Below are 16,558 nucleotides of genomic sequence, written 5' to 3' on the forward strand. Positions count from 1 at the left end.
GGCCTTCTGTAAATTCAAAGAGTGTGCCTAGGGGTCTTTAAGGGCCCTTCTAGTGCTAAAAATCCACAGTTGCCTTTTTAAAAAAAACAAATCTGAGCCCCTGCTTTAGTTTCGTTCAGTGGCTTCCCCTTGTTCTTAGAATAAAGACCAAAATCCCTGCCATGGCCATCAATAAAGGCCCAGCATGCTCTGTCCCCTGCGTGTCTCCCCAGCTACCACCCACACCATTTCCTCCTGGTTCTCTGTGTTCCAGATCCTCTGTTGGAACCAATCTGGGAAGTAGAAAATTCTGGAAATGCATGCTTCTGCTCCAAAAAATTCTTACCTAGTCCTAGGAAACACATAAGCCGTAAGCCAAAGCTCCCTCCTGTGCTATCTGCGGTGGGGTGGGAGGAGTGGGGCACCTACATTCCCATCACTTGGGGAAGCTGGTAGGCCGTGTCCAGGGACACACTGGGGAATACTCTGCAGCCCTTAGAAGCAAAGGATCAGAGGACATAAGGCACCATGGAAGGACCTCAGAAACATGGCTGAGCGAAAAGAATGAGACCGAACACAACACAATAGACACAAATTTTAAAAATATATATACACGACATATTGCCACTCATTCCGCTAGAGCACATAGAAACGCACAAAATACACCTTAAATACGTTAGAACACACAAACTGTGGGGAGAAGGGACCTGGCGGTGGGAGACAAAAGAGAAAAAATCAGTGAATGAAACCAGAGAGGGGCACTGCAGGGACCCGTGAAGAAAGCAGGGCCACAGAGGAGTATGACTGACAGCCCTGAACCTACCACCTGTCACTACCCCCTCCTCCCCCAGGTAAAAACAAAACCAGTTGAGTTGGAGGGGGGGTGCCAAGGTCCAATGGGGAAAGAATGAACGAGAGCAGAGGGCCCTTCATCCCGTCTGTGTCCTGGAACTGGGAGAATTACAGAGCGAGAACTTGTTCCTCCTGCCCTGGGAACGGACACCCACTGAAGGGCTCATGGACTTAGTGAAACAGAGCTGCCTGTCAAGGACCCGAGTCTCCCCTTCTCTTAACTGGTTCACCAACACGACATGACGTGAGTCATTTCGTTGGCTTTCTATGGGGTGGGGGAAGGGATTCCGTGCCTTGGTGACTGTCTCCACCGATGCCCCCAAAGGATTAACCAGCCCCCATTAAGATCCCTGGGGTTGGGTCAGCCCCCGACTCTGTGCCTGCCAGGCTGACCAACCCAACCTGGAGGGAGGTGACTCACCCCAGGGGACCCCCATGATCCCCAGCGACCACTCTTGCCTGGCGAGGATTAATAAATATTTTCCGGTGGCCAATCTTTTTTTTTTTTTTTTTTTTTTTGCCACGCTGCACAGCATGCAGTTCCCCGACCAGGGATCGAACCCACACCCCTGCAGTGGAAGTGCGAAGTCTTAACCCCCAGATCGCCAGGGAAGTCCCAGGTGGCCAATCTTTTAAAAATGATTTTGGAAAATATGAGGGAAAACCCCCCATAAAAGCATAAATGAACCCCAAGTCATCCATGATCCTACCACATTGAGAAAGGCACTGGTTTCCTTTAGATATATTTTCTGGTATTTTTTTCTCTCTCTGTGGGTGGATTTTTCCCCCCACCATTCTGTATACAGTTGGCTCTCTGTATCTGTGGGTTCCACAGCTGTGGATATGGAGGGCCAACTGTACTATGCCATTTCATACAAGGGACTTGAGCATCGGTGGATTTTAGTATCCGTGGGGAATCCTGCAATTAATCTCCTGCAGATACGGAGGGACAACGGTACAGGCATATCCTGAGAATATGCCTTTTCGAATTTCAAGGATTCAACTCTTAAGCAGTATGGTAGACAGCCTCCAGGGTGCCCTAGTGTTCCCCTTTCCTGGTATTCACACCAACGGGCCAGACATGTAAGAAAAGCTTTCTTGGACCTTCTATTCCAGCCCAGCACCAGGTGAATACAGCTGAGTGAATGACCTCAGTTGAAGCCACAGGGAACAGAAGAACCCCCCAGCTGAGCCCCTCATGACCCTCTGAATCATAAACAAATAAAATGGTGGTTGTTTTAAGTCAGTAAGTTTTGAGACAGTTAGGCAGCAATAGATAAACAAAGCACATCCTGAGACTTGAAAAGAAGAAATGAGCTTAAATGGAAGGAAAGAGGTTGTTGTTTTTGTTTGTTTGTTTGTTTTTAAGGTATAAAGAAGCTCCTGGGAGTTGGGATATTTAGTCCCTGGGCCAAGTCAAGGAGAAAGGCGACAGCATCTGTCACTGCATATCTTAGTTATACAACGATGCCCATTTGTCTGAAAGGGCTTGAGCATCAACCTGGGTGGAGGCACGGGACTGAACCAGATGGCCTCTTTTTTCCAGTTGCAAAGACTCTCTTTGTAGTTTCATCATACATCCAGGCAACTCCCAGGAATGTCAGAACTGTTTCTATACAGGAAAATGGATGATTGGCCTCTCCAGCAAGTCTGGCTCCTCTTCCCACCTGACTTTGCAAGTAAACAGCACTCCTCTATGTGTCTGTGGTGGCACGTGGTGGGGAGTCGTGAAAGATCCACAGACCCATATTATCCACTCCACGTCTGAAGGTCTGGCCTGGGACTTGATGCCTGGGAACATGCACAGGTTTTTTTGGTTGTTGTTTATACTCCACATCCTGGCAAAATCATCACCATCATTATTAGCTACCGTTTATGGAGCACTGTGTAACAAGCATTTCACACACATCAGCTTATTTAAACCTCCCAAAATGTCTGTGAAGATCTTATTATCACCCTCATTTTGGAGTGAAGAATTTGGAGCTCAAAGTGGTCAGATTATTCACCTGAGATCAAGCTGTTGGTCAGCAGCAGAGCTGAGATTGGAACCCAGGTCTGACTGCCCACCCCCAGGACCCCAAGACCCAGCTAGATGGGCTCCTGCCTCCATATCTGTCCTGGTGTCTGAGGACAGTTAACCTCTACCATCGCTGATCAGTGAGTACCTGGGTTGGTACATTTCTTCTCAATACAGTGGTATCGTTACGGACTACTCTCTAAATTAGGGTTCTCAGCACATCTGGATGGTGTTGTTTGCCTTTCTTTAATTTCTATCCTAAAGTCTCAAAGACAATTCATATCCAACCATTGGCCACATAAACACCCCTAAATGCATTAAAAGTCCCGAATGAAAACAGAGCCATCAATTAAAGAACTAAAAGTCAGCAGCACCTAAGCTGCTGAGCGTTGATGGGCACAAGTGACATCTCAGCAATGATACTATTTCCAAGTCTGTCTTCTCTACGTTTGTCCATCTGGGCTCCTGCACCTGGTCCCAGACCATTTGAACCAGTACCAGGCGCCAGATCAGGGGGCTCTGTGAGAACAAGCATTAGCAGGTGGGGGATAAGGCCCATTCTGAGGTTAACCTGTTCTTAAGATGCTTTGATAGCTGGTTCCTCAAGACATGAGCCAGGACCCTACTCATCCTTTAGGTCACAGTTTAAAGGCCACTTCTTCCAGGAAGCCTTCCCTGACTGCCCCCCTACCCGCCCAAGATAACGTAATATTATTGCTGCACACTTCCACGGTACCCTGTCCTCCTGAGAGCAGGGACCAGGTCTCTCTTGCTCTTCATTGTATCATCAGTACTGGGCACAAAGTGGACGTTCAATAAACGCTTGCTGAATCAATAACAGGGTCAGGTTGCCTTTTCAGTCAGCCCTTGTTGGCTTCTGGTGAAGACCTCATCCATGTCATGGTGGGATGGCTGTGAAAGCTATGGCCTGACTCTCCCTGATGACCAGGGGTAGTCACTGCATGATTAGGATAACAAAGGTTTCCTCAATACAGGCCTTCCCTTTACTTTATAAAAGACCACCCAGGATGGACAGTGGTCTCCTGCTGAGACCTAGACTTTGACCTCCTTAGAGGAGGGTCCATCTGATATCCATGACGGTACAGAGCCTAGGGCTGGGCTGGGGGTAGCCTTCAAAGAACCAGGACTTAAGGTGTGGAGAAGTCAGCTGTTCCTACCAAAGGGGCAATGACCTACTCAGGCCTTCAGTGGCTACTCAGAGCCTTGCATAGACCCAGCTGATCATAACACACTTAAATTTCAGGGTGGCGGGGACTGCCATGGCTCCAACCAGCTGCCGGCTGTAGGAGGCCTTTGGGAGCACCTTGTTCCCCAAAGCAGTGTGGTCCTTAGATCTGGCCCCTGGGCTCCCTCTCCTCTGGCCATGCCACTCCCCATGGAGCAAAAGGTCCACAGGGCCCAGGAGGCGTGCCCATGCCCTGCTTTCCAGGCCATGCTCTGGTTACGAGGACTCCAGAACTCTCTGCCCGAATGGCCTGAAGCCTTCATGAATGCACGTACACCCTTCTGAGCAGGGACATGGCCTTCCCTGGGGGTATCGTTAGGTCTGAGGGGTGGCCAAGTGTCAGCTAGCAGGGTGGAGTGTGACCCATACTTGCACGCACAGACTGACGTGCCCCCATGCATTCTGATGAGGGCCCTCCCAGTGCAGGACTGAGCAGGGGGTGGTGCCCCACGAGGGGGCCCAACGGCAGTCTGACCTTGGTCCCCGCAAACATTAGGAGCAGGCCTGCTCATGAACCTGCCCGCTGGAGACGCTGTGAGCAACATGTGGTGACGTCATGCCATCACCAGCACCTACTGTTGCCTTATTCACCTCCTTCCCCTGCCCTGTATCCCTGAGGAAGCTGCTGGTCCCAGGCTACGCCTGCACTGGTGCTATTCGGGCAGGAGCAGAGGTCCCAGCATCAGCAGGGTTGCTTGCTTTCTCGCAAGTTTGAACACCTACACACAGAAGGGGAGAGAGTGTGAGTTTGAATGTTTAAATGTGTTTGGGTGACTGTGAGCAAGAAAATGAGGGAGGAAGTGAGCAAGTGAGGGGGAGTGCAAGAGAAAAGGAGGGTGAGCACGTGAAAAAGCGCGTGCGCACGCGAGACAGGAGAAACCTGTGTATGCCCGTGCACGGACCTGGAGATACACCGGTGCCCACCACAGTACCTAGGAACTGCGTGCAGTGAGGGAGGGCAGGAATGTGCCTGCTTATCTGCACGTGCAGGACAAGGGGGTGTCGTTGCAGGAAAGAATGAGACCTAAAGAGGAAACAGAGAACAAGCGTGTCCATCTCTAAAAAGCATCTCTCGCGGAAAGGGGTGGATGACAGGGTGATGGAGTTAAGAGGTCCTGGGTGTGCAAGAGGAAGAAGACTCATAGGTTCGGGAACCGCACATGCCCAGGGGACTGCGTGTGGGTATGTGCACGTGCATACGCGAGCACGAGGCTGTGACAAGTGACAGCAAACACGAGTGTGTGTGCGCCTGTGTGGAACGCCTCCGGGGGTGCGAGTGAGCGCGCCTGCCCCGGGGGCAGCTGTGGGCTGCCTGCAGGTGTCGGCGATGCCTGAGGATGCTTTCACCCAGAAATCTCAATCTGGGAGGACCGGATGACCTGCTTGGCGCTGGCTAGGGTCTGGGTGACCGCGGCCCCGGGAGTGTTGGCCACGCCGCCCCCCGCCTGGCAGCTCCTGTGGGAATGAGTGAGTCACCCAGGCATGGCTGGCCCTCACTCTGCCTTGCCTCTTAGTCTTGCCCAGCGGGGAAGACAGCTGGGAGGGGGAGAGATTACTCGAGGGCTGTATTTTTACATCATCATTATGCAACTGCTTGCAGTGTCCACGGGCTCATTTTAAAGGCCCAACGCCCCAAGTCTCTGGGCCTGTATGCCTCCATCTCCTTTTATGTCCAAGGTGCAGCTTAGGTTGGTGGTTTTGGCTGACGAACACTGTGGAAGTCTACTCCTTATCAGGTTCCAGGACCACCCTATTTACAATGCCAACCATCCCCCCGCCCCCCGCACCCAGTCACCCAGTCCCGGTCCTTTCCCACCCCTCCCTTTCTGGCTTTAATTTTCTCCACAGCACTTATCACCATCTGCTATACTATATATTTTACTTATTTATTGTCTATCTTTCCCTTAATAGCAAATGCCTATGTCACTTGCCACATTCCAGGCATTGTTCGGAGCTCCATTTAATCCTCCAACAACTGTACATGGTAGTGAATGTTATTCTTGCCATTTTGTAAATGGAAGGCAGAGAGGTTAAGTAGCTTGCCCAGGATCACCCCAGTGGTAAATGGTGGAGCTACGCCTGGGTCCAGAATGCCTGCTCTTAACTAGGGCACAATACTGTCCTGCAAGGGTGGGAAATTTTCTCAGGTTGCTTCGTTGTTGAAACTCCAGTGCTTACAGAGTGCCCAACACATGGAAGTGATCAGTGAATACTGAGTAAATGGATGAAGAAATGAGTGAATGAATGTTGCCATGGAGGATGGAATAGAGAGGTAGTTGCCTTCAAAGAGCTCACGGTCCCATGGAGGAAACAGACAAAAAGTTATTTCAATATCATATGAAGACGGCGTCATGGGTGCCTAGAAGGGCATATAACTTGCCTGGCCCCTGGCAGGCAGGCTTTCCAGAGGAAGGACAGGCACAGTGACATCGCCCAACTCCTCCAAACTCCTCCCTGGGGACAGACATACCTTAGTTCTTCCTGCCTCAATCCACAGGGTGCCAGAAGATCAGGATGGCTCAATGGCAACAAAGAAGGCAGAATGGGGTAGTGGCCAGGAGCCTGGGCTCTGGAAGGAAACTGCCTGAAGGGACTCCTCACTCTACTAAACACTGGATGAACCTGGACAGACCCTCTAACCTCCCTGGACCTTGGTCCTTTCTTCTATGAGATGGTGATAGCAAATAATACCGACTTCCTAGGGTAGCAGAGAGGATTGCATGAGATATAGGTTGTGATATTATGATTTATCAGAAATATATAATTCGTCATTCAGATGACCAAAATACGTATCTCTCATATATATCTGGTCTTCAACCACAGTTCCTAACTCACAGCTCCCAAAGTCTTTGGAATTTCCTGAGCTACTAGAGCAGTGGGATCATATTTGGTCTCTTGTCTTTAGTTCCTGAAAATGCTTCAGGGAAGGTGACTTTTGGATCCCACCCAAGGGTGGGGGCTGGTTGCCAGGAGAACCAACCATGTGATTAGAACACTGGAACTTTCCAGTCCCAGACCCGACCTCCAGGGAGAGGGGCTGGGGGTTGAATTATTCGCCAATGGCCAATGATTTAATACATGATGTTTATGTAATAAAGCCTCCAGAAACATCCCAAAGGACGGGACCTGGAGAGCTTCTGGGTGAGCACATGGAGAGGTGGGGAAAGTGGTGCTGGGAGAGGGTATGGGAGCTCCGTGCCCTTTCCCCATGCCTTGCCCTACGCATCTCTTCCATCTGGATGGGCATCTATATCCTTTAATATCCTTTTACAATAAACTGGTAATCTAGTAACTAAAATGTTTCTCTGAGTTTTGTGAGCCTTTCTAGCACATTAATTGAACCTGAGGAGAGGGTTGTGGGAACCTCTGCTACATAGCCAGTCGGTCAGAACTACAGGTAACAACCTGGGCTTGCAACTGGCATCTGAAGTAGAGGGCAGACTTGTGGGATTGAGCCCTTTACCTGTGGAATCTGATGCTATCTCCTGGTAGACAGTGTCAGAAATGAGCTGAATTCTCAGATAACCTGCTGGTGATCCTGCACCTTTGCATACATGTGAAAGCATTTAGTACAATGCCTGGCACAAGGTAGGCAATGTGCCAGGTCCAGTGGAGATGACCGATACTCCTCTTTGATTCTATTCTGGTTGTTGGCTTTTGGGGAGGAATGGGAGAGAAGGTTGGAATTAAACAAATCACGCTTATCACTGTAGCCTCTGCGGTGGCTTCATCCCATTTTCCAGAAGCAGCTCAAAGCAGGGCAGGGACCTTGCCTGTTATACTCACCACTATATCCCTAGCACCTAGTACAGCACCTGACACATAGTACATGCTCAGTAAGTATTTGTTGAATGAATGCTTGTGTGGTTACATGTATTTTCCTTGTGAGGATAAAGGCTCATACTGTCGTTGTTTCCATTTGCAAATAAAGGACTGGAGGACCAGCAGGTTACGTGACTTGTCCGTAAACACACAGCCTGTGTGCAGAACAGCCAGACTCCAAGACCAGACCCCATGCTCTTTCCTCCACACCATGCTACTCTCTGGATTCCTATACACGGTGTCCTATTTTCTGTGGATTTTTTCCTAGCCACTGGGGCCATCCCTGGTTGTAGGATCATCTCTGAGTCCATGACTCATATCTGAATCACAGAACCGTTTAATAGCTGAAAGCGACTTGTGCTTTCACCTCGACCTCCCACCCACTCTGGAAATTTCCTCGCCAATGTCTATCCAGACAATACTTGAATACCTCCAGTGATGGAACACTCATTTTCTCCTGCATTATCAAGTTCAATGACTGGACTATTTTTAGAGTCAGAAAGAAAGTTCTGCATCCCGTGGGCCAACAGGCCTCTTTTACATTTCTATGTATTGGATTTATGCCCTCTTCATAAGACACACACAGAATGAATATGCCGTCCCCTTCACAAGACAGCCTTTCAGATGTTTGCAGACAGCTCTTACATCCCTTTGGAGAAGTCTAGTCCTCAAGCTAGCTGTTTTGGGTCCCACAGCGACACTGGTGCAATGGCATCTCAACGGGCTGTCCGAAGTGTTTTGAGCAATGGCACCCCCACTGGATAAGGTGAGAATTACACTGAAGGGCTCAATGCTCAGTGGGAGGCTGGAGGAACTTCATCCGTAGATGGGGCAACTGCTCATGGGGTGAAAAAACCACCTTTTTTTTTTTTTTTTTTTTTTTTTCTGTGGTACGCGGGCCTCTCACTGTTGTGGCCTCTCCCGTTGCGGAGCACAGGCTCCAGACGCGCAGGCTCAGCGGCCATGGCTCATGGGCCTAACTGCTCCACGGCATGTGGGATCTTCCCGGACCGGGGCACGAACCCCTGTCCCCTGCATCGGCAGGCGGACTCTCAACCACTGCGCCACCAAGGAAGCCCCCAACCACTTATTTTAAAGAGTCATGGCTTTAGAGTCACACCGAGTTGTTTTCCATGTCTGTCTTAAAGAGGGTCACTGAAGACTCGACACTCTAAGGTTCCTTGCCAATCATGAGGTTTCTGACAAGCTACAGGTTTGAGAGTTCAAAATTAGAATTCAGAATCGGTTATTTCTTAACAAAAAGGTTTGGAAAGGGAGATGTGAAAATGTGTGTAGTGTTACAGGATTATGGTGATTTTTCTTTTTCTCTTGTCTTTATTTTCTAATATTTCTACAATGGATATTTGTTATAAGGAGGAAAAGAAAACAATAAAAACTTTTATCAAAGGAAAAAACACAAAAAAGTTTCCCCCACCTTCCTTCCTTCATTCCTTCCAAGGCTGTTAATCATGACTTGGGTATTTGGCCTACAACTGGACGTGCTGCTTCTCCACGGGCAGGAGTGCCTTGGTAATGTTTCTGTGGCAACAGCAATGGCCCGTGGTTCAAGTGTGGTCAACCAGACTCAAGCAGCACAATCTGACATTCACAGCCAGGCTTCTCCTCAGGGCTGTCAGGGATTTTCTCCACTTCGTCCACCCCACCCTTGGCTCATGGCACAGTCAGGCTGTGTTTCCTAATCTTACCTTTCGAAATCTGCCCAGCACACCACCCGCCAGTGGTCATGTCCTGATCAAGCCTGGACTCCCCGGCTCTTCACCCTTCTCTCCACCCTCCCCGCACACCCTCAGCTGCCTCTTCTTCCCTCCAGCTGAGTCTAGAGCAGCTCCAAATGATAACAGGTCAGAAAGTCATCAGGGATTAGAAAAACAAATCCTCATTGAAACGAAGACCTACAGACCAGCTGAGTCACTCCTCTAAAGCAAATTCACAGCCACCCAGGCTTTCCCCCAGCCCCAGTGCCATCCGGAGCTCTCTTCCTCCATTTGCAGCTCTGGGGGACCTGGTGCTGGGAAGACTCACCCGGCAGCCTCTCGCTGCAGCACATGTCCAGGGCCCCTCCCTCGGAGTCATCAGCAGTGTGGTTCTCTCTCTCTCTCACTCCTGCAGCAGAATGAAAAATGTGAGATGAGGCTGTTGAGCTGGGATCAAGACAAAAAACCCTGAGCAAAGAGAAAAAGCCTTCCTTTCTTGCACTGTGTCCCTTGGAATAACCCTGCCCCATTAGGGGGACCGGAGGAAAAGACCAACCTACAGAGGGGTCAAGCTGCAGAGGCAGAAGCAGAATTTTACAGGTGTCTTCCAGGTGGAATAACCACCAGCAACATCTCTAAAACCACCATCAGCACCATCATCTCTGCCACAGAAGAACGGCTTACTACGTTCAAAGCACTTTACAAACTTTATCACACTGAATCTTCATCAGGGCCCCATGAATTAGGGATCATTCCACTGGCTCAGAGAAGTCAAGTAACCTGCCTCCGGTCACACAGCTCATTAGGGTAGAGCTGGGTATGAAATTACAGTCTAGGACTCCAGGCTCACACCTTCACTGCTGTGCCATTCTGCCTCCTAGTTCCTGTGGGTTTGAACCATGGGTGAGCAACAGGGATCTGGGTAACATACAGTGTGTGTCCAGCTCCCCACATCTGCACATCCTCTGTGCCTCAGGCAGTAAAAAAGTGGTATGCAAAACTCTTCTCTGGGGCTTCCCTGGTGGCGCAGTGGTTGAGAGTCCGCCTGCCGATGCAGGGAACACGGGTTCGTGCCCCAGTTTGGGAAGATCTCACATGCTGCGGAGCAACTAAGCCTGTGCGCCACAACTACAGAGCCTGCGCTCTAGAGCCCGCGAACCACAACTACTGAATCCCCTGCGCCTAGAGCCCGTGCTCTGCAACAAGAGAAGCCACCGCAGTGAGAAGCCCGCGCACCGCAACGAAGACCCAACGCAGCCAAAAATAAATAAAATAATAAAAAAAAAAAAACTCTTCTCTGGAAATAGCTAGAAAAAGTAGCTGTGTATGTACGTGAATATTCTAAATGTTCTATTTCTTTTTGAACTCAGAAAACCCTCTTTCTAGCTCATCAGGGCACCTTCCAGGACTATACTGGGGACTAGCTTTTCTCCTTTACCCAGTAAGCTGGGGAAAAGGTTGCTGGAGTTAGTCAGACCCCAGACAGTGTCTGCACTTTGACATATCCTGAGGGTAATTGCATTGCTCTCAGGGCTTCCCCTGCTTTGGGAATAGCCTGCTGTGCAGGTGTGGGCTCCAGTGGCTCTGCCTGCCCTTTGTGTCTGACCCCTGGCAGTAGCTGACTGATCCAGGGCTGGACAAACCAACTAGGCTGGGCCAATCAGATCCTCTCCTCTGCGCTTTTCAAATGCATTCTGGGGGCTGAATCACGGTAGCCACAGTGTCATGGAGAGAAGGTCCAAAAACATCTGCTGCCAAGGGTCTTGGAGCTACTTCATTCCGGCCCATCTTGAGTCTTGATTGGGTAAAATTTCTGTTAAGGCCATAAGATGCCCCAGTATCCTTCCAATAAATGCCAACATTTTAGCTCAAACCAGTGGAATTTGATTTCTGAAATTGGCAACCAGAAGAAACTTTCATACAGCCTTGCTAGCATCATACTTCCAAGAAGTTCAAGAGGTCAGCTGTCTCTCCACCCACTAGTCCTGCAATCCTGCCTCCCGGACTGGTCCTGAGGCTGATTTCAGGCCCAGCTGCACTGCAGATCGGAATCAATGAAGGGCACACAGGCCGGGTTAAGGATGGTGACCATTTTCATTCTGACATCTTCTGCTCTCAACTGGCAATTGTTTTATTTTTTCCTCACTCCATTGGCAGGGTCTCTGAGAATCCCAAATCCCAGGTCCCAGCTCTCCTCTGGAGAGAGGGCTGCTATCTTCAAGGCCCTTTTTTTTTTTTTTTCCGGTACGCGGGCCTCTCACTGTTATGGCCTCTCCCGTTGTGGAGCACAGGCTCTGGATGCGCAGGCTGAGTGGCCATGGCTCACGGGCCCAGCCGCTCCACGGCATGTGGGATCTTCCTGGACTGGGGCACGAACCCGTGTCCCCTGCATTGGCAGGCGGACTCTCAACCACTGCGCCACCAGGGAAGCCCCTTCAAGGGCCCTTTAAATGTCTCCCGAGTCTCTCCACTTTTCTCCCTCTTCACTACCTACATCTTGGCCCAGGGCAGCATCTCTTGCCTAGATTACTGTGGCAGTCTTTTAACTGGTCTCTGGCATCCACTCAGCCTGGCCTCCAAAACATTCTCCAATTGGCTCCAATACATACGGCTTCATAGGTTGTGTAGTTTACAACCTGTACATCTGGATGGGGCAGGCCTGAGCTAGAATCAACTTTTTCACAACTCAACATTTATCATATAACTTTCCTTGAAAAAATACTTGAATGGCATCCTATTACACTTGGAACAAAGGCAATGGCAACCTTTGACATGGTTATCAGATCTTGAATGGTCTAACCCTTGTTCAGCCCTCCAACTTTATTTCCTGCCCCTTTCCCCTTTAACCTCTGCACTCTAGCTACACTGGGACAGGCTCTTTCTTTCATGATGCCTTTGCACGTGTTTTTCTCCCTGCCTGGAGAGCCCCCCACCGCTCCCCGAGCTCTACTTCCCAGTACTTTTTTTTTTTAAAACATCTTTATTGGAGTATAATTACTTTACAATGGTGTATTAGTTTCTGCTTTATAGCAAAGTGAATCAGCTATACATATACATCTATCCTCACATCTCCTCCCTCTTGCGTCTCCCTCCCACCCTCCCTATCCCACCCCTCTAGGTGGTCACAAAACACCCAGCTGACCTCCCTGTGCTATGCGGCTGCTTCCCACTAGCTATCTATTTTCTTCCCAGTACTTTTTACTCACAGCACTTGACAGAGTTTGAAATTTCATTTTAACTCAGGCCATTATTTGACTAACATTAGATTATAAGCAACACGAGGGCAGGGACCACCATTTCTGTTTCATTTACCATCTTGAAAGCCTCGCATAGTCCCTGGTTCACAGCAGGTGTTCAATAAATAAACAAACACTTGTTGAATAAGTGAATGTTGCCCTGACCTTCTTGGAAAAACATCAGGAACCTCAAACATGGCCATTATCTGAGCTGCCTTTGTGAAGTGACTTGGAACCTTCCTCCACAGCTGCTGCCCACAGCAGGCCAAGAATCACACATCGGGAAGGCCCCTCATTTGGCAGAGGAGGAAATGGAGGCACAGAACAGAGGTCTGACTTGCCCCAGGTGATATATTGAGTGGGTGGCCATGTGGATTGGGATGGAGAACACCTACCCCCTACTTCCTGATCTGAAGCTTTTTCTTTATTTATCTTGAAGAGCACCCCAGCTGGAGGGCAGCCCCAAAGGCCTGGCCCCTGGCTCAGTGCAAAAAGGTAACTGAGGTATCCAGATACCTCTGGAGGGGGACCCATGTGTGACTCACAGCTGCTTTCACACCTTAAGCTTCCCAGGCCCCAAGCCATGTTCAGAATAGCTCAGCGCTGCATGTGTGCAGCGGGCTCTATAAATAAGCTTCCTAGAAAATGACTAATTTCATAATCAGGAAAGCAGAAAGAGTAGCACCTCTCGTCTGTAGAGGAAAATGGAGCTAGAGCCTGCTCTCGGCCCTGCAGTTGAAGGACTCCAGGCAACCTCGCCAAAACCTGCATGTCTAGGCTGTTCAGGGGAGGATTTTAATTAGATTTCCAAAGAGAAGAGCTGGCCCATTCAGGCTGAATGGAGAAGGCCAGTCTCTGGGAACTGCCCTCCTTCCTCCCTGCCAAGAGCAGAAATAGCTGCTTGCAGTGGATTACTGCAGGCTCCTTCTCCACTTCTACCAGCCGGGCAACAGGAGCAGAAAACTGGCCTGTGACAACAGGCAGCAACTTGCTGCGTTGGCCCCTCACTGCTGCTCTTAGAACCAGAGAACCCCAGACATAAAGGGACTTGGAGATCACCCTGCCTGTCCTTCCCTCACCGCTGGAGAATATCTGGGAGGGAAGAGGACTTTTCCAAAGCCATTGCCCCATTCAACAAGCATTTACTGAGCACCTCCTGTGAGCAAGGCACCAGGGCTATCCTAGGAACACAGTGGTGAACAAGCCAGGCCCTTCCCCCCCGAAGCTCCCAGTCTTCCAGGGGAGACACACAGGCAAACGTGATCGTTTCCACACCTGCTTTAATAGGCTGTATGCACGTGATACCTTGGGGAGCTCAGCTTGGCTCATGGTGAGGGGGCGGAGGGTGGATGTCTTCTGCAAGGGGAAGATAGGACCTGGTCCTTAAAGGATGTTTCTAGGTGGATGAGAGGGTCACAAAGGAAAGAACTTCCTTCATAGTGCAAACAGCAAGAGCAGAGAATCTCGGAGGCCTGAGATGTACGGAATATTTGGCATTAACTGGAAGCAGGTTGGTCAGTGGGATGGGGAAGTGATGGAGGCCGGGCACCAGCAGAGGCACCTGGGCAGGAATCCTGTCCTCTTCCAGTTGCCCCTGGAGCTTCCTCTGAACCAAGCCCCATCCCTGGGCCGAGGAGCTCTGTCATAGGAAGGGCGCTCAGTGGCATGTGTCTGAGGAATAAACATTAGGCCCAGCTGGTGGCATCTGATCTGGTCCCAATCTACTCCTTTTTTGAAACTGGGGTGAAATTCACATAACCTAAAATTCACCATTTTAACCATTTTAGAACATACAATACATTCACAACGCCGTGCAACCACCACCATTATCTAGTTCCAGAAGAGTTTCATCACCCCGAAAGGAAACCCCGTACCCATTAAGAAGTCACTCCCATTCTCCCCTCCCTCAGCCTCTGGCAACCACTAATCTGCTTCCCGTCTCTCAGAGATTTGCCTATTCTGCATATTTCATATAAATGGAATCATACAATATGTGGCCTTCTGTGTCTGGCTCCTTTCACTTAGCATAACATTTTCTAGGTTCATCCCAGTTGTAGCACGTACCAGTACTTAATTCTTTTTCATGGCTGGAAAATATTCTACTCCATGGATAAACTATATTTCATCCATTCATCAGCTGACGGACATCTGGGTTGTTCCCACCTTTTGGCTACTGTGAGTAGTACTGCTATGAACTGAACTTCTCTTTTAAACTCTGCTCCCAACATGCTTACGACTTTGGGCAATCCTCTCTCACCCTGGGCCCCTGAGGCCTCATCTATAAAATCAGGTGGTAAGATCCTCCTTGAAGCTTGAACGTCATCACCGTCATTTGTCCATTCGTGTGTGCAGGTAATGTGTACCTGGCTGGGTACTGGAGACCTGGCCTGGACCAGCCCACCTACCTTCCTGGAGCTCATGGCTGGTGGGGGAAACACGACAGCTAACGCTGTGGCCTGGGAGAAGTGTGCTAACAGAGGCCTGTCGGGGATGGGCTGGGAGCAGCTCACCTCTGCCTGGGCGGTGGAACGGTGGATGGGTGGGTGCTGTCAGGAGGCATCCTGGAGTGGATGCCAGCTTTGCCCAGGTCGTATGCAGAGAAAGAGCTGACAGGTTTGGGGAGGGAGGCAGAGGAGCTTGCGCCCACTTCCCAGGTGGGTGAGGGGTGAGGAGGAACTGGGATGCTGAAGCCAGATTCCTGGGTGGGAGGCTGAGCCCCCAGGAACCTGCTGACCCAACCCCAGGCAGACATGCCCTCTACCTTGGGCTTCATGCTCCTGGGGCTCCCGGGGCCCTCTAGACACCCCGAACTGTCAACTCAGAGCCTCTGCCTGAAGCCTCTGCCTGTGAGCCTGAAGCTCCAGTCCCCCAGACATCCCTATTCTCTGAATTTAAACCTGTCCACTCCCACTTCTAGGCCTTTGTTTGTGCTGTTACCTCAGCCTGATGTTTCCTTTCCTCCTCCTGCCAAATCTGACTCATTTGCAGCATCACCTCTTCCATGAAGCACCCCCTGATCTCCCGGGAAGAATCACGCTCTCCCATCCCTGGGCCACGCCCCCGCACCCCTGGCTCACACTCCTCTCTGCCTCTGACTTTGTTCTGCTGCTTAGTTAGCTGTCTGTCTCCCCCACCAGGCAGCCAGTGACTTAAGAGCAACCCCACCCCCTCAGCCACCTCCTGCATCCCAGGTGTTCAGGGCCCGAGCCTGTTGATGTACATGTTAAAGGTCAAATGGAGGGCAGTGGCAGGGTCTTAGGGTTAATGGTTTTGGGGTTCTGGGAGGGCAGAATCTAGCCAGGAGCTTCCCAACCTGGAGAAGATGGCCAGACCACGGCCGGAAAGAGACCCATAATGCCATCCAGATTTTCCTCAGCACGTTCAGTGTACAGGGGCAGAGGACATTCTGGCTTCATGGAAAACCAGCTGACCGCCTCATGCAAATGAGTCACCTGTCCCAAAGCGGGCAGGTGGAGAGGCCTTGCCCCTCCTCCCTGGGGCGGCGGCAGGGAAGCACACACACGCTTGCTCACCGCGCTCACTCATCATCACCCCTACGGTGTCTGGATGGGGAAAGGCACCATCTGGGGCCAGGGCAGGAAGTCTTCTCAGCACAAAGCACACTGGAGACGTGAATGGAGGAGAGAGGCCGGCTTTAGAACATCCAAATAGGGAAACTGAGGCAAGAGAG

General features: G+C 50.4%; 1 protein-coding gene across 1 annotated transcript in view; it reads right to left on the reverse strand.

The window, feature by feature from the left end:
* PTPN5 (protein tyrosine phosphatase non-receptor type 5) overlaps positions 1–15,640 on the reverse strand; it is a 37,577-nt gene extending 21,937 nt beyond the window's left edge. The window contains exons 1-3 of the mRNA XM_060105216.1: positions 15,378–15,640; positions 15,273–15,289; positions 9,960–10,040 (exon numbers count right to left, since the gene is read on the reverse strand). Of these exons, the coding sequence (XP_059961199.1) occupies positions 9,960–10,040; positions 15,273–15,289; positions 15,378–15,640 (361 nt within the window). The remainder of the gene's footprint in view (positions 1–9,959; positions 10,041–15,272; positions 15,290–15,377) is intronic.
* Positions 15,641–16,558: the final 918 nt, after the last annotated feature.

This window comes from Mesoplodon densirostris, chromosome 7 (assembly GCF_025265405.1).
Source record: "Mesoplodon densirostris isolate mMesDen1 chromosome 7, mMesDen1 primary haplotype, whole genome shotgun sequence".
Classification (NCBI taxonomy): Eukaryota; Metazoa; Chordata; class Mammalia; order Artiodactyla; family Ziphiidae; genus Mesoplodon; species Mesoplodon densirostris.